Source organism: Manis javanica, chromosome X (genome assembly GCF_040802235.1).
Source record: "Manis javanica isolate MJ-LG chromosome X, MJ_LKY, whole genome shotgun sequence".
NCBI lineage: Eukaryota > Metazoa > Chordata > Mammalia > Pholidota > Manidae > Manis > Manis javanica.
In genome coordinates this window covers 2,967,560-2,990,852 of record NC_133174.1, presented here as the reverse complement: position 1 = coordinate 2,990,852, position 23,293 = coordinate 2,967,560, and the positions used below count along the sequence as shown (strand labels likewise).

The 23,293-nt window shown below is 43.1% G+C and overlaps 1 protein-coding gene across 7 annotated transcripts in view; it reads left to right on the top strand.

Annotated features, from left to right (window-relative positions):
- The window catches only part of NLGN4X (neuroligin 4 X-linked), a 245,029-nt gene that overhangs the window by 42,440 nt on the left and 179,296 nt on the right, over positions 1-23,293 (top strand). For all 7 annotated transcript variants that reach the window (XM_037013494.2, XM_037013493.2, XM_073227304.1 and 4 more), the window contains one exon: positions 20,568-21,366. In XM_037013494.2, the coding sequence (XP_036869389.2) occupies positions 20,898-21,366 (469 nt within the window). In that variant the 5' untranslated portion in view covers positions 20,568-20,897. The remainder of the gene's footprint in view (positions 1-20,567; positions 21,367-23,293) is intronic.

Sequence of the window (23,293 nt, the reverse complement as noted above, 5' to 3'; positions counted from 1 at the left end):
AGCATAATACCCTCTAGCTCCATCCATGTTGTTGCGAATGGTAGGATTTGTTTTCTTCTTATGGCTGAATAATATTCCATTGTGTATATGTACCACATCTTCTTTATCCATTCATCTACTGATGGACGTTTAGGTTGCTTCCATTTCTTGGCTATTGTAAATAGTGCAGCGATAAACATAGGGGTGCATCTGTCTTTTTCAAACTGGGCTGCTGCATTCTTAGGGTAAATTCCTAGAAGTGGAATTCCTGGGTCAAATGGTATTTCTGTTTGGAGTTTTTTGAGGAACCTCCATACTGCTTTCCACAATAGTTGAACTAATTCACATTCCCACCAGCAGTGTAGGAGGGTTCCCCTTTCTCCACAGCCTCGCCAACATTTGTTGTTGTTTGTCTTTTGAATGGCAGCTATCCTTACTGGTGTGAGGTGATATCTCATTGTGGTTTTAATTTGCATTTCTCTGATGACAAGCGATGTGGAGCATCTTTTCATGCATCTGTTAGCCATCTGAATTTCTTCTTTGGAGAACTGTCTGTTCAGCTCCTCTGCCCATTTTTTAATTGGATTATTTGCTTTTTCTTTGTTGATGTGCATGAGCTCTTTATATATTTTGGATGCCAACCCTTTATCAGATCTGTCATTTATGAATATATTCTCCCATACTGTAGGATACCTTTTTGTTCTATTGATGGTGTCCTTTGCTGTACAGAAGCTTTTCAGCTTGATATAGTCCCACTTGTTCATTTTTGCTTTTGTTTCCCTTGCCCGGGGAGATATGTTCATGAAGAAGTCACTCATGTTTATGTCCAAGAGATTTTTGCCTGTGTAAGAGTTTTATGGTTTCATGACTTACATTCAGGTCTTTGATCCATTTCGAATTTACTTTTGTGCATGGGGTTAGACAGTGATCCAGTTTCATTCTCCTACATGTAGCTGTCCAGTTTTGCCAGCACCATCTGTTGAAGAGACTGTCATTTCCCCATTGTATGTCCTTGGCTCCTTTATTATATATTAATTGGCCATATATGTTTGGGTTAATGTCTGGAGTCTCTATTCTGTTCCACTGGTCTGTGGCTCTGTCCTTGTGCCAGTACCAAACTGTCTTGATTACTGTGGCTTTGTAGTAGAGCTTGAAGTTGGGGAGCGAGATCCCCCCTACTTTATTCTTCCTTCTCAGGATTGCTTTGGCTATTCGGGGTCTTTGGTGTTTCCATATTAATTTTTGAACTATTTGTTCCAGTTCATTGAAGAATGCTGTTGGTAATTTCATAGGGATTGCATCGAGTCTGTAGATTGCTTTGGGCAGGATGGCCATTTTGACAATATTAATTCTTCCTAGCCATGAGCATGGGATGAGTTTCCATTTGTTAGTGTCCCCTTTAATTTCTCTTAAGAGTGTCTTGTAGTTTTCAGGGTATAGGTCTTTCACTTCCTTGGTTAGGTTTATTCCTAAGTACTTTATTCTTTTTGATGCAGTTGTGAATGGAAATTGTTTTCCTGATTTCTCTTTCTGTTGGTTCATTGTTAGTGTATAGGAAAGCCACAGATTTCTGTGTGTTAATTTTGTATCCTGCAATTTTGCTGTATTCCAATATCAGTTCTAGTAGTTTTGGAGTAGAGTCTTTAGGATTTTTTTATGTACAATATCATGTCATCTGCAAATAGTGACAGTTTAACTTCTTCTTTACCCATCTGGATTCCTTGTATTTCTTTGTTTTGTCTGATTGCCGTGGCTAGGACCTCCAGTACTACATTAAATAACAGTGGGGAGAGTGGGCATCCCTGTCTGGTTCCCGATCTCAGAGGAAATGCTTTCAGCTTCTCGCTGTTCAGTATAATGCTGGCTGTGGGTTTATCATATATGGCCTTTATTATGTTGAGGTACTTGCCCTCTATACCCATTTTGTTGAGAGTTTTTATCATGAATGGATGTTGAATTTTGTCAAATGCCCTTGTTTACTTTTTGTTATTATTTTTTATAATTATATGATGGTTTTGTAAAATACGAAGGCTTTATTGTTTTTCATATCTTCTTGTATAGTACCTTAAGTATGTATAGGTTTTAAACTACTAACTAAATTGCACACACATATTAACATAATAGGAATACGGTGACATAAACAAAGCAAATCTATAATTACCAGCCATCTCCAGTGAAGCCAAGAAAACCATTTAGGCACCCTAGGCATTTGTGAAAATTTATCTATGATATGATGGATATTTTCGAACTGTACTTGAACCATCAGACAAATTAAAGCAGCCCATTTCTGGGATCTGTTCACATCCCATATGTTCTTTTAACCATAGATAGTCTATAGTCATGAGATTTTGGGGTGCTACAACTTGCACCCCTCCCAACTCCTGGTTGAGTTCCAACAGTACAGATCCAGTCAAATTCGTTGTCTCACTGTATGCACATGCCAGCCTAGACATCTCCCTCCTCCTTCTTATGGCAAGTCCAGGAGACGGTGGGCTGGATGCAGCCACAACCGCAGCATCGTCCGTATTCCCTGTGGAGGCTTTTTGATGATCGTCCCCCGGCACGAGTCCTCCCAGAGAGTGCTGATGCCGGAAGCTCCTCCTCATATCGTATCTTAGGTTCATTTTCTGGGTATCCAAGCTAGGGCCTTGATCTTCTGCGTAGAAACAAACAGACCCTTTGCCCACACTTTGACATGCCCTCTATACCACTGTGCCAGAACTCATTGGAGGTCAGCACACAGTAACTGCTTTTTTTTTTTTTTTTTTTTAATTAAGAGAAAGGAATATTATCAGACGAAGAGTACCTCCATAGCTGATCATCTGACACCCTTTAAGTGATCAACATTAAGGATATTTAAAGCATGCGTTGATCTTTGATTTACCAATAGTTTTATCCTGTTAAGGAGTAATCCCCCTTTTCTTTCTTTCTTTCTTTTTTTTTTTTAAATTTTTAATCTACACTTACCTGAAGAATACTATGTTTACTATGCTCTCCCCTATATCAGGTCCCCCCTAACAACCACATTACGGTTACTGTCCATCAGCTTAGCAAAATGTGGTAGAGTCACTACTTGTCCTCTCTGTGTTGTGCAGCCCACCCTCCCCCTTCTTCCTCCCCCCCATGCATGCTAATCTTAATACCACCCCCTTGTTTACTTTTTGTTATTATTTTTTATAATTATATGATGGTTTTGTAAAATACGAAGGCTTTATTGTTTTTAGAGCAGTTTTAGGTTCACTGCAAAATGGAAAGACAGGTATAGAGGTTTCCCATGGACCTCCTGCCCCTACAAGTGCAGAGCCTCCCTCCCTGGTCAGCATCCAGAACAGGTGGGACGCTCGCTACACCGATGCACCTGCCCGGACCCATCTCATCGTCCCCAGACTCCACAGTGTACATTAGGGCCACGCTTGGTGCCGTACATTCTGTGGGTTGGGACAAATGTCTAATGATGCGTATCTGCCATTATAATATCATACAGAGTATTTTCACTGCCCTAAACGTGCTCCACCTATTCATCCCTCTCTCCCCTGTAACCCTGGCAACCACTGATCTTTGTACTGTCTCCACAGTTCTGCCTTTTCTAAAATGTCACGGAATCATACATTATGTACCTTTTCAGACTGGCTTCTTTCACTCAATAATACGCATTTCAGCTTCCTCTGTGTCTTTTCATGCCTTGATAGTTCATTTCTTTTTAGCCTTGAATAATATCCTATTGTCTGGATGGACGATAGTTTCTTTATTCATCCCGTACTGAAGGGTATTTCCACATTTTGGCATATTGAATAAAGCTGCTGTGAACATCTGTGTGCAGATGTTTCTATATGGACAGAGTTTTCAAGTCCTTTGGGTCAATATTGGAATAAGACTTCCGGAATGTGTTTTATCTGTCACATCCTGTATGGGGAAGAAGCTACTTCCTTTCTTGAATTCTGAAGCATTGGGAATGAGAACTCACCTTGCAGAATTATCCCTCCAAAGACAAAGGCGTTGTGTTTGCAGGAGGGATTAATCAGACCTGTTTTTAGGACAGCGTTTCTGGCATGGAAAACCAAGAAATGGGTCAAGGCATATGGAAATGCCCACTTGTATGCAGAGCAGCCAACTGACATCAGTTCTTGGAAAGGATAGTGTAGGAGGCGGCGCAAATTTACTGACTTGTACATTCAGGAAACACACATGCCCGAGTAGCAGACCTCCACCTTTGGAAGCTTAGAAAACTGGACAAGTGCAATACATCATCGACGGGACACAAATTTACATCTGGCCCCTTGCCACATCCCTTCTTTTCTCTAAATGCAAATATTTCCACCTCTCTTTGTGGAAGCTGTTCTTCTGGGGATCATGTATGGGTTTTAATGTTCTGCATAGCTCATCCTAAAACTGCAGTTAATCCCACAGTCCTGTTTCAACGAGCTGTTGTGTTGATATCATATCGCTCGCAAATTCGAGGACAAGGAGACTGTCCTGTATCGCTGATATATTTTGCATCAAACACCAAAGTGCATGAGAATGTATTTCTCAGCAAAGATAGTGTCTAGTGTCTGTGCAAAACAGCTGTCACACATTCTTTGGCTCTGATAGGCAACTATATTCCGTAGTTTCTCTTCTTTTCAAAGCCACCTTTGTGTTTCTCGCCCTGTGGCAATGAAGGGGATGTGCGGTCTAAGCAGTTGACTGTATGTGCTGTTCTCCCACTCGGCCTTAACCTTTCTTCTGCCATCCACAATCATCTGGGGCATCCAAGGGCTGATGGGGACACTGAACCTCGGGGACAGCATTCTTGTGCGTTATCATCCCAGGTAGTGAATGCTCTATTTGTTCAAGGCCCATCTGAGATTCCTACTCAGTTTGGGGTGAGAGATCCCTGGCCCATTCTAAGCCTTCTAGACGTATGATGAACACAAGACATACAGCCTGTGGTCTTTCATTGATTGGATAACACAACGTGTAAGAAGTGGGAGGGTTAATTGTGACAGGTTGAGAGCTCAGTGTGACCTGGAATATTTTGTCATGCATCCCATACATTGCCCCTCACTCCTGGCCCATCTTGTTTATCCATTAAAGTTTTTATGTGTAGCCCTGTTTCATATTTAAAAATTGTTTGAATCTGGCTGGTTAAGATGCATTTTCTAGATAAAAATAAAAACTGCATGCTTAATGACTTGATAGACCAGAGAACAGAACAGAATAATGGCATGTGAAAGGTAGGGGATTGAGCTATGTATTAAATGACTTTAGGAAGCATTTAATTTGATTTAATGAATTATACTTCACAGAGCACACTCTCCCTACATCAGGATAATATACCACTGCATAATTGTATGATAACCCGTTATTTCTGTTGAAAGCTTATTTTGTAATGCAGTTTTATTTTTTATTACACATAGGGCTGTTTTGCCTGGAATAAGAAAAATCAGTGATTCCCTTAATGGTACAGAATTTGATGTTTTTCTTTATCCAGGTTGGGTTAAACACATACCTTTATTTATTTACATTTATTTTGCCTTTTCTAAAACTCTCAGCTCAGTTGAAGTTCTGTGAGACCACAGATTTCCATCCTGTGTGGCAATGTGTAGTGTCTTCCGTTCTACTCTGCAGGAAATGGAAGAGATTTATTTTGGAGGGTTATAACCCAGAAGAGAGAGACCTAGGGATGAGTGCCAGCGGGAACTGAGTGCCAGGGCTGGGAAGCTAGGGAATTGCATGCATTTGTTATTTTACATGCATTTGGCATTTCACAAACCTATTTGCTTACCAGTGGCTCCTCAGCTCCTTCTCTCCTCTACCTCCCAACATGTGAAAGCTGCTAGACTTGGACAGACAGGTTTTGAGAAACCCTTTTTCTGGAGAACCTGAAATGGCAGGGAAAAGAATTCCATAAATGCCATCGGAAGGCCATATGAGTGAATTGCTTTCTCTCTCTGCCTACTCGCATAGAGCTTCTTATTCTCAAGTGAAAAAAAGCCAGTCGTACATCCTACAAATCCTAGGGAAGTGTCTAATAAGAGAGCCTAAAGAAATAAGAAGAAAAATTATCTGCAGGAATCCCACAGAGCGCCGAGTAGAAGAAACACACACACAATCCTCATCACTTGTAGGGGATAAGCCAAAATACTGATCCTTAAGAAAAAAGAGAGGGATGGGAATTCTATGACAAACTAAAATAATAGCCGAGTTTTAAAACACTGAATTGGAAAATGCATATGCGACTATTTCCTGAGGATCAAACCTGATGAAAGAGAGATGGAAAAAAGAAAAGGAGAAGCAGAAAATTGAGGCCTAGTCTAGGAATTCCTCATCCAGATAGTGGTTTCGGAAGAGCATGGTACAGAACAAAAGACGCAGAAGTGAATTGCAAATTATTTAATTTTCACCCCACACTGAAAGATCTAGGCTTCCAGATTTCTGTGGCATATTGGATGCCCCGCATGTGGATAAAATAAAACTCCCAATCACATTCTTGTGAAATTTCAGAAGAGCAGCCACATAGAGAAGCCCCTCAGAGCTTGGGAATCCCTACAGAGGCAAATAAAAAAACAGAGCAACCCCTAACCCGTCAAGCGTCGGACCGAACATTCTAAGATAAACTTGTGTAATTAAAACAACAACCACCGACTGACCACACAGAGCTCTGTCCTGAACCAGATCTCTATCCTGACATTATTAGTGTGAAATCAGAGTCAAGAAATTTTTACTCTCGCAGGGCCTCAATAAACTTAACGTTTCATGCATTCTTTCTCAGAAAGCTGTGCGTGTATGTCTTCCTTCACACAGTAGAATACATTAAATGGGAAGATATAGTTTCCAAGAAACAATAGACTTACTGGAGGTTAGTCAGAGAAATTGGGTCCCATATCGTGCTGGGAGCAGGTTGGTACAGAAAGGACCCGAGAGAACACCAAGGGGGGAGTAAAAAAAAAAAAAAAAAAAAATGAAAGGAAAAGAGCTATTTTCCCCAGTGGAAATGGTACTTGAGATGAGCTTTAGTTTTGTGAGAGCATTTAGCGAAGTCGAACAGTATATGGGGAGAATGCATGAAAATGAAAATGCTGGATCGTTATGGTCTCCTGATGAAGTAGCTTATTCAAGAAAGGACGTTTTATTAGAGTACAAAGCTTGGTTCAGGAGTGAGCATTAATCACATGGTTACAATAATGTCCACCCTGTAGCGTGAGGTGACCGACGTGGTGGGGTAACTGTGTCAGGAAGTTGGGAGAGAGTAGGGCGGTGGCTGCGCATGGAAAAATCGTAGATAATATCTAGAGATACTATATCAAGAAAAAAGTGGCATGAACATATAATGCTCCATTATATGGAGCATATTTTGAGAAGACAAGCAGAGACCTGCAAGTCCTCTGCCCAAGGAGGCAGGTGTGGTCCTGGCCTGGGCGTGGGGCCGGTGCATCCCGGGACTGGGGTTTGCTCTTTGATGTCATTGCTCGTGCTTCATTAATACATGTACTTTGGCTTCTAACACTCTGTGTGAGCCTTTGTTGAAAGAAAAAGTAAAATGAGGCCCAGTTGCATGGTGGATATATGGAGATATCCTCATCTAAGGCTCTGCTCTGCCCAATTGACTACCCCAAGGGTCCTCTAGAGAATATTTAATAAACACCACACCTGGGTCTTGTTCCTGCAGAGATTCTGACGCACTTGGTCAGAGGACAGCCTATGCCCTGCGACTGTGGAATTCTCTTCAAGGGTTCTCGGACTGCAGCGGAGTCCGAGACCCACAGACCCAGATTATCACAGATTATTTCTTTAAATTAAAAGCAGTCCCTTCCCCAAGATACAGCGCTTGCTGTTAACAAATAAAGTAGGGATGCAGATGGAGTGAACTTCATCAGTGCACTGTGTTTCTTATTAGCCAAAGTCCTTCTTCTTGCAGAAAGGCTGTCATTGCTTTCAGATGACCTAATGATTCTCTCACAAAGCTTCCCATTCTCTCGTGGCTGTACTTTCATTTTTTTTTAAGCAAAGTCACAGAATGTTCTCTTGTGGGAGCTCTTTGTCCCTGCGATGGGGAGCCCATCATGTGGGGTTCGTGGCACCCATCCCGCTGAACCGTTTCGCTTTCTCCATCTCTGTAATGCACATGAGGTTGAGTTCGGTCGCTGGCAGTCATCCTAAGTGACTGCTGGGAGGAGACTGCTACATTCCAAGGGTCTAAGTCCATGAGGTCCTCTAACTCAAGGGTCAGGGATATCATTTTTAGCTTTAGAAGTGTGTTCAGTGGTCAAGGATGCTTGTAGAAATTGGATTTTCCTTCATTAGGACCTGGCCTGCTTTTACCCTGAGGAGCCCTGAGTTCCTACCAAGAAGCACTGGTAATTAACCAAGAGGACATTTCTTCTGTCCTTTGCAACCAGTGTCGTTTACATTGTCTCCGAGTATCTTCCCCCACATAAACGCAGACAGGGTATCTGTCTTATTCAATGAGAAACCAGTGGCTTCCAATGTATTGATGTTTGGCAAATGCCTTTTCCCCCACAAGACGTGAAACCATTGAATCCGTGCTGTGCAGGGGACATGCCATGGTCTTTTCCTTGAATCTTTCTCGGATGATTGATGTCCGTAAACCTTAGGTGTTCCCTTCTGTGCTGGGGATGGTACTGTTCTTCCCTGCCTTGATGTCCCTTCCGGCGAATCTGGAAAATCTAAACACTGTATCCCCATAATGCCTCTGCTCATTTTCCTTTACCTTTTAGGACTTTGGTGCTTCCTATCTCTACTCTTGGGCACTAGCCTTAAACCTTATGAATTTTGTGTGTTCTTCAGTGTATTTCTAAAAGCTCTTGTGAAATCAAATTAAATATCAGAGTCACCGTACTGGAAGCAGACTTGTAATTTTAATCTAGTCTGTAAAAATCTTGGGAAACAGCCACACACACACACACACACACACTTAGACACACACACACACACACATACACAGAAATAAAAGTTTATTTGTTCCTACATATTGAAACCAGCTATCTGGGCTGCTATAAATTCAGTATGCTTTCCTAATGACCTAATTGATTCAAAGGACATACTTAATAGAGGGGCAAATTGTTTTCCATGTGCTGTTTTAAAATCTATCTGGGGCCACCAGTGTGTGGTGCTGTGACATTTGAAGTTGCTTTAGGGACTTAATCTTAAAATAGCCCCCTCCCGGTTTGCAGATTTCCACCTGGATGGATTTACCAAATAATATAATTTAACATCAGGGTTTTCTGTGTCTGTGCACATCGTATCTTCTCAGTGAGACCAGATAGAGTGGCCAATGGAAAACCAACCACAGCAGACTTGGGAAGGTATAATTAAACGTGGGAAAACAGGAGGATCGTGGCAGAGGATTTAATTGGGTTGAAATGGGTTTGGAGGAAGATGAGAGAGTGAAAGAACAGCTTTTAACAGGAGGTCTGAAAATAGCCAAGGAAAGCATAATTGCAGAAACTCGGTGACATCTGATTACCTTTTTATATCCTTATCTGTACAAAACTCTATATATACCGAAGGAAAGAAAGAGTGAGTTTTGAGATGCCAAAGGGATGCGGTACAGGTTACAGGACAGGAGGGAACCAAGCGATAGACCATCCCTTTCGGGGCTTTGTGACTTCCCTGTTTGCTGTGAAACACTCCAGAGCTTACACAACATTGAGACTTTGATCACATTTCCTGTGAGAAACGGAGCATGGGGAGTAGGACATGCATGCCTCCACGGCCATCTCCCTGGAGCTCTTCCCCACGGCTGTAATGAGCTAAAGACATCCTCTGGGGACACAGTGGGCAACGGTAAATTAGTTTACTTCACCATTTCTGGTATGTCCCGTTCCTCCCCTAATTTGTGGTCTTTGAAATTGGAAGTGGGTGTTACTTATCGTCTGCCATGTACCTGCCATTAGAAAGACGTTAGAATTTCACATCCCTTACCTTCATGTTTTAGATTTGGAAGGTAAGCAGCTTTGGTTCAGAGGACAGGACCATGTGGTGGCTGGACTCTCTCTGGGGGTTCCCAGTGCCCTTGGTCTAGGCCATGATCCTTCCCTTGCCATCCTACCATGTGTGTGGCCCAGACAGATGAGAGAAGCTGGGGTGCTCCAGTGAGTCCCATGTGGGCACACCTTGGGCCTCCAGGGAAGCCGAGCTGAGGTGTTGTCATGTCCCACCTCAAAGCCGTCCCTAAGTGGGTGTCGTTCATTGTCCTGGAGTACTTGCAGTGATGGCAGGTCTCCCAAAGGAAGCGTGAAAAGCCAGAAAATCCTTGGACGAGGCAGTTGAGTAGGCGGTCTTTACTCACCAACCATGTCCTCCACATCCCCAGCAGGAAGCTGCCCTGTGAAGGTGTGTACTGCCCAAGGCGTGCCAGTTACCCTGCTGTCACCGCAGTGTGGCAGCTGGTGTCAGCAGATGGGCAGTTAGGCAAGGGGCTTTGTCCTTGAAGCTTGGGGGGTGTGTGAGCAACAGACCCCTTTGTCAGTGTGGTATAAAATATCCAACCTTTTCTAAACATAATATTTTTAAGTCATAAGATAAATAAGCTTAAAAGGAAACCGGTATCCTTGAAATCACCAGGAAGCTATTTTCAAAATGTGCTGTAGTAATATACATGCGTCTTTATGATGTATTAAGTCATTGGCTCTAGTTAAGATGCTCAGAATGATCACAGTTTCAAAGTAGTGAGTGTCAACAGTACTTTGCGTATATCTGGAATAGCCTTACTTTGATAGGAAAATATGTGTGATTTCTCCTGGGGGCAAAGTCGTAGGGGTTTCTCTCTTACAGAGTGTGTGTGTATGTGTGTTACACGTACATTCATAACTGAAGCAAATAGCAAGTGTTGGTTCACATGTAGTGGAAACAAAGATGCAGTGTCTTTAGTTTATTGCCATTTATAGAATCCATGGCTTCTACCCAAGGACACCTGGTGGGAGTGGAGATCCCGCTCTATGGGTAGAGAACCTCTGTATCCATAGTAGAATTTGGAACTGGGTGGAGGAACTTATTTTAAATTTAAATTTCCGACGTACATTTATTTGAATGGATCTTCTTTGTAAAACCTCAGTGTGAAGGTAGGAATTTTGCCGTGGGTAGGGGTGGTGAGGGTGATTAATTCCATCCTCGGGGCCAGAGTGTGAGATCCCTTTTTGTATCAAAACGGTGTGTAAGGAAGCCAGTGGATCAAAGTCTTCCTGTCATTTTATGTGAAGACATTTTAAGGTCTGAAGAGCAATTGTTGTTGGGTGCTATTTGCTGCGTTCATCTGCAAACCACATTTTCATTTCCGTGAGTTTACTGTGCCATAATGTTCATCAGCCTTGGGAGGTGGATTCACGAGGAGATGCCTTAGAGCCCATCTTGTATTGTGGACAGGACCCCGACTCTGTATCTTGACTTGGAATTTATTCTTCCCTTCCTCGGGCATCTTTCCTTCCTTCTTCTTCCTCCTTCCCTTGCTGATGGGAGACACAGGTTTTAAGGGGAGCCTCTTGCCCACATTCCAGATCTTGGAAACCTCGGCCGTTTCCTAGAGTTAGGGGTGTCACCTCAGGGAGGTTCTGATCCCAAGACAGGAGACCCCCATGGAGGGTCTCAATCCTGGGAAGAACCTGCTTCCACACGTCCATATTCCCATGGGAGGGATGCCGAGGAAGTGTTTTGGGGATTGGGTGGAGGAGGGGGTGTTCAAGACTGAACCTGAATCCTGCCTGTCTTGGGAGCTTATGCAGAAGGGAAATGTGTGGGGAAACTCTTGCTAGCAACCCTAAAGCCTTACCACTTATATGTCCATCACCTGTCATTTCACGTGACACTGTATGTAGCATCAGGAGACACACGTCATTTAGAAGCGTGCAAACCGTCAGAGTGAGTTCCACACTGCAGCAGGCATTTCCAAAATGCAGAGTGTCCCACCGGAGGTGACGCAGCCTCCCTGTCTGAGATGAAGTAGCCAGATGCAATGTGTGCTCCAGAGACAAAGTGGGGTGCTTCCACTGGGTTCATGCACGACTGAGCTGGTCCTTGGGTTACCGCTGGCGTCTCGGGAAATGTTTGAAGCCGCTTTCTGTTTTGGACATTGCACACCTCACTAGCACAGGCTGTGAGCAGCAGTTTCAGAGCTACTTATTAAAGACCTGAGGGTGTGTCCTTCTCGTCAGCCAACGTGTGTGGTCACCTCCCACCTGGGACTATTTACCTCTTGCCCACATGAACCTCAACATTGGGTAGGTCCCTCCATGCCTGAGGTATCACCTCCAGGTCCAACTGCGTTGTTAAAAACTTTTCTCCCCTTGTTTTACCCAAAATGGTCATTTTCCTCTACGTCTTAAATCGTTCCTTTCGGTGATAAGATGATTTCTGCCCACTTCATGTGAGAAGGGCTTTGAAGAATGCCTGGTTCCTTACTCTGCTTGCAGACAAATATATCCTCAGAATGGATTAGAACCACTTTTTTTAAAGTTAGTCCTCATAGAGCTTGGCTGAAATGGGTAAAGTGTCAAAGATTCGACCATGTTCTTCTGCGTGAAGAGCAAAATCCAAAACCGTCTCTTCACAGTGAAATTCTTATAAGCAAATGCCACTGGGGCTGGGTTGTGGGGCACAACGGCCATTTGTGTTGGCATCGTGAGCATAGCTGCTGCCTAGTGGATGTGAGGTTGACTGCAGTACCCACAGGGCCGCCCTTAGGAGAAGGTCCTGGAATCTGACCTCGGCATCTTTTGTACCTTTCCTGTCCACATGTCTTCTGAAAAGCATCTTTTATCTTCCTATTAATTTTTTTTGGTATCATTAATCTACAGTTACATGAGGAACATTATGTTTACTAGGCTCGCCCCTTCATCAAGTCCCCCCACAAACCCCATTACAGTCTCTGTCCATCAGCGTAGTAAGATGTTGTAGGATCACTACTTGTCTTGTCTCTGTGTTGCACAGCCCTCCCTGTGCCTCCCCACCCCGCATTATACATGCTAATCGTAAGGACCCCTTTCTTTTTCCCCACCCTTATCCCTCCCTTCCCACCCACCCTCACCAGTCCCTTTCCCTTTGGTAACTGTTAGTCCATTCTTGGGTTCTGTGAGTCTGCTGCTGTTTTGTTCCTTCAGTTTTTGGTTTCTTCTTATACTCCACAGATGAGTGAAATTATTTGGTACTTGTCCTTCTCCACCTGGCTTATTTCACTGAGCATAATACCCTCTAGCTCCATCCATGTTGTTGCAAATGGTAGGATTTGTTTTCTTCTTATGGCTGAATAATACTCCATTGTGTATATGTACCACATCTTCTTTATCCATTCATCTACTGATGGACACTTAGGTTGCTTCCATTTCTTGACTATTGTAAACAGTGCTGCGATACACATAAGGGTGCATCTGTCTTTTTCAAACTGGGCTGCTGTATTCTTATATCTTCCTATTAATTTGATAACCTTTGCTGAGGGCCTTCTGTTTCCCAAGCACAAGTTTTAGTCATCTAAAGCCTTTGCCCTGACATTGCTCAGAGTCTAGTGACGGATGTAAACACTTAGGAAGTAATTATGGTGTAACGGGAGCCTTCCTTCTGGTATCACCTCTCCTGCACTGTAAATCTCGGTCGGCTGGTATTCCCATTCTTGAATTGCAAGGCTTAACTCCTCTGTCACTCTCTTACTGAATCTCTTGGCCCAGCTCTCTCTCTATACCTTACATAGTAAACCCATCTCTTAGACACTCCATCCCAAATCTCATCCTAATCAGGCCGAGTGGAAACCTTTAGGGGAACCTCAGTGCATATAATTAGCTACCCGTTCTTTGAGGGATAGTTCCTATTCTAAATGTATATTAACACATTCCAATGCATATGTGTGTTCATATATACTGTGTAAATATATGTGAATATTCCCACACAACATAACACCATAAGCATTCACATCCAAGAGTTACATTCTTCACTGTGCCCATTGTATAGATGAGCAAATGGAGGCATTGACAGTTTACACTCTTTCCTGTGGGTGCTGATGGAGATGAAGTAGCCGGCTGCAGTTTAAAGCTAGGTAACCCAAGTCCAAATGGCCTATGCTCCTAAGCCCTGCCCCAGACCACCTCCAGATATTTAGCTCATTCATGAGGACTGTTCTGATACCTTTCCATGTGCATTCGAGCTTACTGTTTTTCCGATTGCTCATGTTTAGAGCCATTTATCTTAAACACATAACCAGCAGCACGTATGTTTTATTGATTATCTACTACCCATTTGATTTATCCATTTGATTCGTGTATCTGCATTTTATTCATTGTTCCCAGTTATGCATTGGTTAAGGTCCTGTAGGGAATCAGAAAGAAAGGGGAAGGCATAATTTCCGAACCTACAGTGCTTCATATTTCAGTGGCTGAGTTGGAAACACATGCACACACATCTTATTTATTATTAGTTGGGATGCAGATACATGTATTTAAAAACTGAAATACCTATAATTACATATATGCAACCTTGAAGCACAAGTACTTGTGAAATACCAGCATCTAGTTAGATTGGAGAAGGGCGTGGATTATTTGTACAGTACAATCTGTTCAATGAATCAGTGAATAATGGGAGTAAGAGGATTAATATTCATTCTGAATGTGCATGTGGACTTCAGGTAACTGAAAATCCAGCGATGCGTTTATCCTTCCGATTCATGTTTTGTGGTGTTGACAAGGATGTTGCTTAAGAATATGGCTGTAAGCATCTTACTGCGCTGATGGACAGTGACTGCAGTGGAGTGTGGGGGGACTTGATAATGTGGGCGAATGTAGTAACCACAGTGTTTCTCATGTGAAACCGTCAGAAGATTGTATGTCAATGATACCTTTATGAAAAAAAAAAGAATATGGCTGTAAGGTGATGATAGCTGCTTCCTCATAAGTCTTCCCGTGGCGTTTAGGAGCTTGACCTCACCGAAGTTCTTTCTTCACTGCAGAATTTTCTGTTCCCACTGGCTTCCGTATTTTATGTTTCACGAAACACTCTGTTTCAAGGATAATCGTCGGAGGTTGCAGAATATCCTCAGGCTGAAAGCAGTTCGTGCGGTTTCTCCATCTGAGCCCGCCTGGTGCGGTCCAGGGAGCTGAAGCCCTGGGTGTTCAGGGATGAGCCAGAGGTTGCCAGCTAATCGGTGATCAAGGCGGTACCAGGCTTAGGCGACCTGCCCCTTCCTTGTAGCAATGCCATCAGGAACCTGCCGCTTTGTGCGGAGTATGTTGACGGATGGTCTGTTCCCTTGAGCTTGTAACAGAACCTTGAAGAAACACAGTTTACATTCCGTTTTTAAAATCTAAGACAGTTGAATAGTGCATGGGAAAATAAAGTTATAGACATGCATGTCTTGAATAAAACTGGCACAAAGAATCCTACCCATAAAATGCATGCAAAATAATACATATTTAAAAGTAAACTTTAAACAAACCTACCTACCCCTGCCAGACTGCCGAAGAGAATGTTAATGTTACCAATATGTGTGCACCATGGGAGTCACCTCCCTCCTTCCCAATTCTCAGAGGTAACTGCCACCCTAGAATTTTTTTCTAATAAGGCCCTTTCTTTTTCTATATCTCAGCACAAACATAGCTCTAAGCAATGTACTGTTTAATTTTATATGATGTTATATAAATAACATCACACCATATGTCTTCTCCTGTGAGCTGCTTTTTATTTTTGAGATTTATCCATTTGATTCGTGTAGCTGTATTTTATTCATTGTTCCCAGTTATGCAGTATTGTGTTAATATACCAACATCTATCTAATTAATTAATGCTGCTGTTAGGGAGACTTCCATGAGAATGTAGCTGTTAGTGGGCAGGATTTTGGTCTTTTTTTTCCCACTACGTCCCCAAACCCTAAAACAATGATTTTTATGAAACAGGTATTGACCCGTGACTATGTTTCAGTGTTGCCTTATTTCTGTGGCCATCGTAGGGCCCCATTGTTCATGTAGTTTGCTGTGGAAAAGCAGACGCTTTATTCCTGATCACGTCCTTCCCTCCATATCTACAGAGGTTCTTTCTATCCAGGCTTGAATGCACCATAGAGAAGCCATTGTTTCTTTCTTTTCGGTTTGTTCTGGGTTTTGCAAAAATACTATTGCTGAAAACTCCACTTCTACCACTGTGGCTCAGATATGCTTCTGATCCATGAAACTTCAGCTTCAGAACAGAAATGGGGACTGGGGGATGGAGTTAAAGCCTTGACGTCTGCACAAGGGCACAAAACCCCTCAACACAGTACATTTGGCATCTTTATTTTGCACTGAAATTACTGTACCTCCACCTCAGCTTTGCTGTTCAAAATAGCGGACTTTTATGGGATCTGATTTTTCAGATTAGGCCCCACATAGATGAATGTGCAGTGAACTGTAAGATTCGTAACCCTGCTCATCCAGGTGATAAGACCAGAATATGAATGAAACTGTCTACGCAAATATACAAAGTGTCTGATTGCGTCTTCCCTTGGCACTGAGCAGACCTAGTATCAGGATTGAGTGTGTGTGTGTGTGTGTGTGTTGTCAGCACATGCACAGAGCAGAGGTTGTCCATATAGTATAGATGGCAGGTGCTCTGGGCCATCTCAGGGTACAACTCCATGCTCTGGTACCAAAGCTGAATGCCATCAGAATGTTGGCATCCTCGCCCCAAGGAAATGCCAAGGAAAAGCGGACAGTTGTCTGCAGTTGTGCACTGATTCAGGAAGAGCTGTTGTAGGCTATCTTAGTAAACAGCATAGGAGGATCATTGCACAGGCTTATTCATCTGGGAAGGACCGGAGTCTGTGTTCCTGTTTTCCTTGATGCTTCTGAATGCAAGATGAAAGTGCGTCTTCTAAGTGCCTGTTCTCATTAGCAGCCTCTTGGCAGGAGCGTCTCAGTGGGTCCCAGGCCTTGAGCACCGCTGACATTAGCACCAGGGGAAAGGTGATCCCTCCCATGAACCCTCCCTTTGTGGTGCTGAAGAATCACAACGGTCTTTGTCTTCTAAGGAATTCCTCCCGGCCATGGAAAGAAGTCCCCGTACCTGGGGATGTGCATTCATTCCTTGACAGGCCAAAATACTGAAATAACTTTGATCAGGGTTCCCCTTCGTTAAATATATGTTTTTAAATTAAACCAATTTCAATTTGAGCGAGGTGCACTTTGGGGGGAAATTGATTGTGGTTTTTATTTTGACCCATTTATGTTCTGAGAAGCATGAATCGTTTGAGCCTTCTCTTAATTACAACTGCAGACAGCCTAACTACCCTGTAGAGAATCATCCTCAAATACCCAATCAAGTTACAAATCAAGTCAGAATACCAGTGTGAGACTGCACTATTCGAGCAACCTTTGCAGAGAAATCACGCTAGGAAGTGATCAGCCCCCAAATTGTGTGCATTCCATGAAATGATGCATTTTGCCTTTTTCTCATTAAACATTTTAAATCATAATTTACTTTGTAGTATTCCCTTTTATATTTTGGGAAACATTTTAAGTAAATATAAACATACATTACAAATATAAACACATGTACTATGTGTAATGTGAATAACACATGTAACATATGTATACATAACAATATTACACCCCTCGTGAAATCCCTTTTAGTGTTTGAAATTTACAAGGAGGTCTTTTATCTTTTTTTGTCCCCGAATATATGGGTTGGTTAAATTGGTAAGGATGTTGATGGGTATTTAGTAGGTTTATTTTCACAATTTTTATTACATGGAATGCTAAAACTTTGAAAGTTTCCCAAATATTTGAATATACACATGCACATACATAGAATTTTTTTTTTCAGTGCAAATACCGTCTACAGTAGAATTCAAAGACAGACGCAAATGTATATACATCAGCCATTTGGTGTGATGATGTTTTTCACTTGCTGGATTAACATTCCAGATTTTTAGCAGATTTTCATTGAAGTCTGAAATTTGAATACACCACACATACATACACAAAAACTTGAAGTCTTCCAAATACTTGTGATACACACACACACACACACATAGACATAGATATGTACATACATACACATACAAATATGTATAGTGCCACTAATTAGAATATTCGCATGTACCCGCAGATGCTGATTCACCTTCACGGCCCGGATCATTCTGTCCTCGATGGCTTTGACTTGCAATTCTCACCCTGGGTCATATTCTCCCCGCTGCCACCAGGGGTCATTCAGCAGTGTCTGGAGACATTCTGGATAGATAAATGGGGTGGGGAGCTACTCCTAGCATGTAGTGGGTAGAGACCAGGGAAGCTGGCAAATATCCTATAATGCACAGGACGAAAAAGTATGTGGTTCAAAATGTCATCAGTGCCAAGGTTGGGAAACTATGCACTTTAGACTGTGTTATTTTTGTGCAAATCAGCCACATTTCAAAAAGCAAGGAAATAAATAGGATAGCTTTGAATTTAGGAATATTATGAGTGTCTCCCCTCCACCTGTTAGGTGCTCAGATGCCCGAAGGCCCTTCTCTGAGCTCCTGCTGGTCCCTCAGACCCTTGTTGGCGAGGTAGGCTTAGACAGAAGGGACTGATTCATTGGGCTCAACTTGAAGTGCTGGTGTGACCCCCACTTGCGTAGTCTTACTGGATATGCGACTCTTCTCCATGTCGACTTGGAGAATGGATTGGGTGGGCCAGAATCCTCAGGGAATTGACCCTGAAACTCCTGCTACAGATCTGCTGACCAGGTTCTACCCTGAATGACCTCTGTCTCCTAGGGACTGTGTTATGCCTGTGGGACAATCTCATGTAATCCTGAAACAGCTCAGTCAATGGAGGATCAAAGAATTTAAATGACGTGTTCCAGACCTGCTCAACGCCAATACTGGACTGACGTCAGAGCCCTTGTGATTTGTCTGTGTACCCAGGGGTCTCTTGAGCAGATCTATGTTTGAATTCCCAGCACGTTGTGTTTATTGAGTGGCTATTTCCTTTGCCCTGCACTTTGCATATGACCTGTCTTCCTGCTCACCACACTTTGTGGAGAAGGTGTGGTGCACCATTGACCTGAAATCCAGGGAGTTCAAGTCACTTCCCTTAGCTCTCAGGCAGCATCTGTCCGAATCAGGAATGAACGGTGTCTCCTATTATCATAAGAAATGCTGGAAAAGGAAGATTGAAGGCTGGTTCCAAAGCAGAAGGGCTTTCTGGAAAAGAGAAGACTCTAAACACGTCATCACCTCTTTCTTATTCTTGTCTGTCTCTCAATTATTCAAAACTTGTATCATATTGTGGCAGAGATCCCATAGCTGCCTATGGTAGAATTCAAAGCTAGAAGCAAGCACCGAAGTCACACATTTGGTGCTGTTTTTCACTTTCACCATCCGGACTTTTAGTGCATTTTCATTCAGCTCTGATTCACCTGGCCCAGGATGTCATGTCATGGGTGATGGAATTTTCCCCAGAAGTACGATAGCTCTATGACAGATCTGGCTCTGATATGTTTCATTAAAAAAAAAAAAAGAAAAAGAGCTGTTTGACATATTTCCTTCAACTGTTCATTTAAATGAAATGAATAATTATATTCAAATTCAGAAATACACTGACTGACCCACCAGCATCCTTGCAAACATGGCTGTCTATTTTTGAGCTGGAGAATGTTGTAGTGAAAGGCATCCTCTTTGCAACACCTTATGCAATGTTTTGTATCCCTCATGGATCATTGGCAATGCTCCCCGTGCATACATAACACTCTCTAGTGTCACAGGAGGAATGATTTATTTAGTGAGCATCAGAGGACCAACACTGAGACAAATGAGAAGGTTGAGTCTCAACAGGAAAGTAACTCGAATGTCCCATCAGCTGTTATATAGGCTGCAAGGTGAAACATGTATCCTAGAAGGCATGCAGTGGCTCATGGAAATATCAGGATGGCCGTGCCAACCCTTTTAATTATGAATGAGGTCTTGATGTGACAAGCACCACAGTGTGTACTTGAGGTGCACCATCTTGTTCAGTTTTTTACAAGGAAGCTGAGATTCAGGGCAGTGGTTGGTGCATGTAGCCAAAGGATACCTGCCAGTGAGTAGCTCGAGATGGGTTTAGCATCAAAGTTATGCCCTTTCCATGCATGTTGCTCGCTTTATGGTCCCCAAGCACCCACCTGTCGTGAAGCCAGTTTGGCCTGGTACCCATGCTCACCTCTTCCTCATATGTCCACTTTTCCTCATGAACTTTTAGAACTCCACACATGTCACATTAGGAAAAAGTGAGGGCGCCCTTAAACATTTGAGAAACAGTGTTTTGGGAGTACCGAGAGATCGCCGTTTTGACTGATGTGCGAAGAGCGGTGAAATTGGGAGACATCTTTAAGGTATCTGCAGAACACACATAATTTGTGGGGGTCTGTTTTTATTCAACCAAGACTTGGTGAGTGTTTTCCAAACATTGGGTGTGTTCCAGAGGACCAGGCACCCATCAAAAATTAGGACAAGCTGTGGTCTTGCTAGATTGTACTATGTGGCAGTGCAGATACACACATTCACCAATAAGTAAGAATTTCACATCACGGGGCACTGAGCATTGCATGGGATAGGCAGCAAATGGTGTCTGTGGTGGTTCCCTCGGCTTTATTATCCTGTTTTTCTCTTTCCCCTGCAGGCTGACGGCTCTGCCTTGACGTTCTCATAAGGAGTCCCTTCCCCTGGAGGTGTTAGATGGTCTCTGCGTCCCTGGAGCCTCCCGCTCACTGGAATTGGGTTCCAGGATTAAGAGAGGGCTGCTCCCTCGCCATGGCCTGCCGAGACACCTGCTGGGTCTATTCTTAACACCGGGCTCTGTCTGCGAGGACTCCGAGAGGCTCCCTGGCAAGCCCGTCGCCTCTGCTGGGTCTTCCACTCCCTGGAAAGCCCTCTCTCTCCACGGGCTCGCGTCCCTGTTTGTCTGCGTGGCGTTGCATCACCCGGGCCCCTGCGAATGTGGCAGTGAACAATGCCGAGCCCCAAGGGACTGTTATGGCTCCCGTTCTTTACCCCGGTCTGCGTCATGTTGAACTCCAACGTCTTCCTGTGGATAACTGCTCTTGCCATTAAGTTCACGCTCATCGACAGCCAAGCACAGTATCCGGTGGTCAATACAAATTATGGCAAAATCCGGGGCCTAAGAACACCGTTGCCCAATGAAATTTTGGGTCCCGTGGAGCAATACTTGGGGGTCCCTTATGCTTCGCCTCCCACCGGAGAGAGGCGGTTTCAGCCCCCTGAGCCACCATCGTCCTGGATGGGGGTTCGAAATGCCACGCAGTTTCCTGCTGTCTGTCCCCAGCACCTGGATGAGAGGTCCTTATTACATGACATGCTGCCCATCTGGTTCACAGCCAACCTGGATACTCTGATGACCTACGTTCAAGATCAGAACGAAGACTGCCTTTACTTAAACATCTACGTGCCCACAGAGGATGGTAAGTACCCACCTGAACAGGGAGGAACGTGTCTCACTCAGTCGCAGAGAGATCTGCCAAGAGAGTTTCAGGAGGTCCTGTGCATGCTATTTCCTACAGCCCATCAATTATTTTTAATATTCTGAATGAAAAGCAATTTTTGCTGTAACACCCCTTGGTCCACTTGTCTTGGAAGCATCTAAGGGATGGACTATATGATACATGGCTTCTTTATTTTCATACAATGCCTGTTTGGCATTGTTACAGTGATAACAGGTGTGAGCATAGAGTGCTATGTGTTTTACCTGATCCGTCTCTAAAGGAAGGACTTTACAGAAAATGATAAAATTAAGAACATTATCCTGATTAAATTCACAAACTGAAAATTGTAAGGAATATTTCTTTTTTGCTCTAATGCCTTAAACTTTTAGTTCATTTGTTTTTTTGAGTCCTAAAAGGATCCACTGATTGTTTGAACTATTGCAAGAAAGAGATATTTCGTAAAATGGTTGGATTTCGTTGTGTAGAATCCATGTGGTTCACATAAATTTGGACCTTGTTTCCTTCTAGTATTCACCACTATGACATTTAATGTAGAAATTTTATTGAAAATATAGAAATTTCCTTCTATTCAAATGGCAATTGAGTGTCACCTGATGATTGTAGCTACATTAGAAAGTAATGGCCCTGCTTGAAAAAGTGGCCCTTTCTTTCCATAACATGGAAGTGGAAAATCTGTAAAAAAAAAATAATAATAATAATAATAAGATAATGAATGCATTGTTAAACCAATGAGAGTAAAATTTGGGTATCTCCTTGTCTGTGTTGATTTCAAATTAGAACTTTTTTACAAAGGCTAACAAGACTGAAGTTAGGGTACTAGGATATTCCCACCTCTCAGTTACCATTTGCATATGCTCTTTTTAGACGAGATGGACATCTGTCTGGAATTAAAGGAATTTACAGGAATCAGAGACATTCATCTACTATAGAATCCTTTGTCCCTTGTATGGAGAAATTTCTTGCCTTCCTTTTTTGTTCTTGAATCCTCAGAAAACGTTTTTAAGCAAGCTTTGGCTGAAAGTCTGAAGTGGATGATTAGTTACATGAGTCTGTGATCTCCCCGTTGTATGGACCTGTCGTATAGTTTCTCCATGTAAATGGTAAAAGGCAGTTTATGTACAGTGTCCTGGAAAATCAGGTTGGGCTCATCTATTATCCAGGTTCCAGAGAAAGACATTAAAGGACTTAGTCATTTCTGGCTGGTGGCCCTTGTCCTTATGGTGACAGATCCCAGAATCATCTTGTAAAGTCTAGGTCTGAATGTGATTCACGGAGTTCGACTGGCATCTGGACACCAGCTGGCATGCAGCGTGCTGACCCATCCCCGTGCCTGACTGCCGGCCGCCTTGCGGCTCTACGCACGTGGGACGGCATGGAGCGTCGCACCCAGGACCCAGGAGAGTTCTCATTTCAGAAGCCACCTGGGCCTTGGTCTTCCTCGTAATGAACCATTCAGATAAAAACTAGACAGGGGAGAAACAAACCAGGGTAAAGGATTAAAATTACTTTCATAAGACAGGCCCCTGCACTAGCGTCTAGGGCTTGTGGCTTTACAGAACTCAGCTGGTCACCAAGGGATGCACTCCCTAAGGAAAGCCTCCCCATACGGGCGGCCAGGCCACCTGTGAGCAGAAATCAGCAGCCTCTGTGATTACAGAACCATCCATGTGCAGTGGTGTGACCTGGCACCAAAGCTCATCATGCCATTGTGGGAACTTGGAAATATACAGAAGGGAAAATGTTCCCTAATGGAAAAGCGACCTAAAGTATAAACCACTTGCCATATGTTTATGCCTTGGGGTTTTTTTTAGAGTGTTTTTGCATCTGGTATCTCACGTGATCTTGACTAGAGAACCAGAAACCCAGTGGGGACTGAAAAGGTACA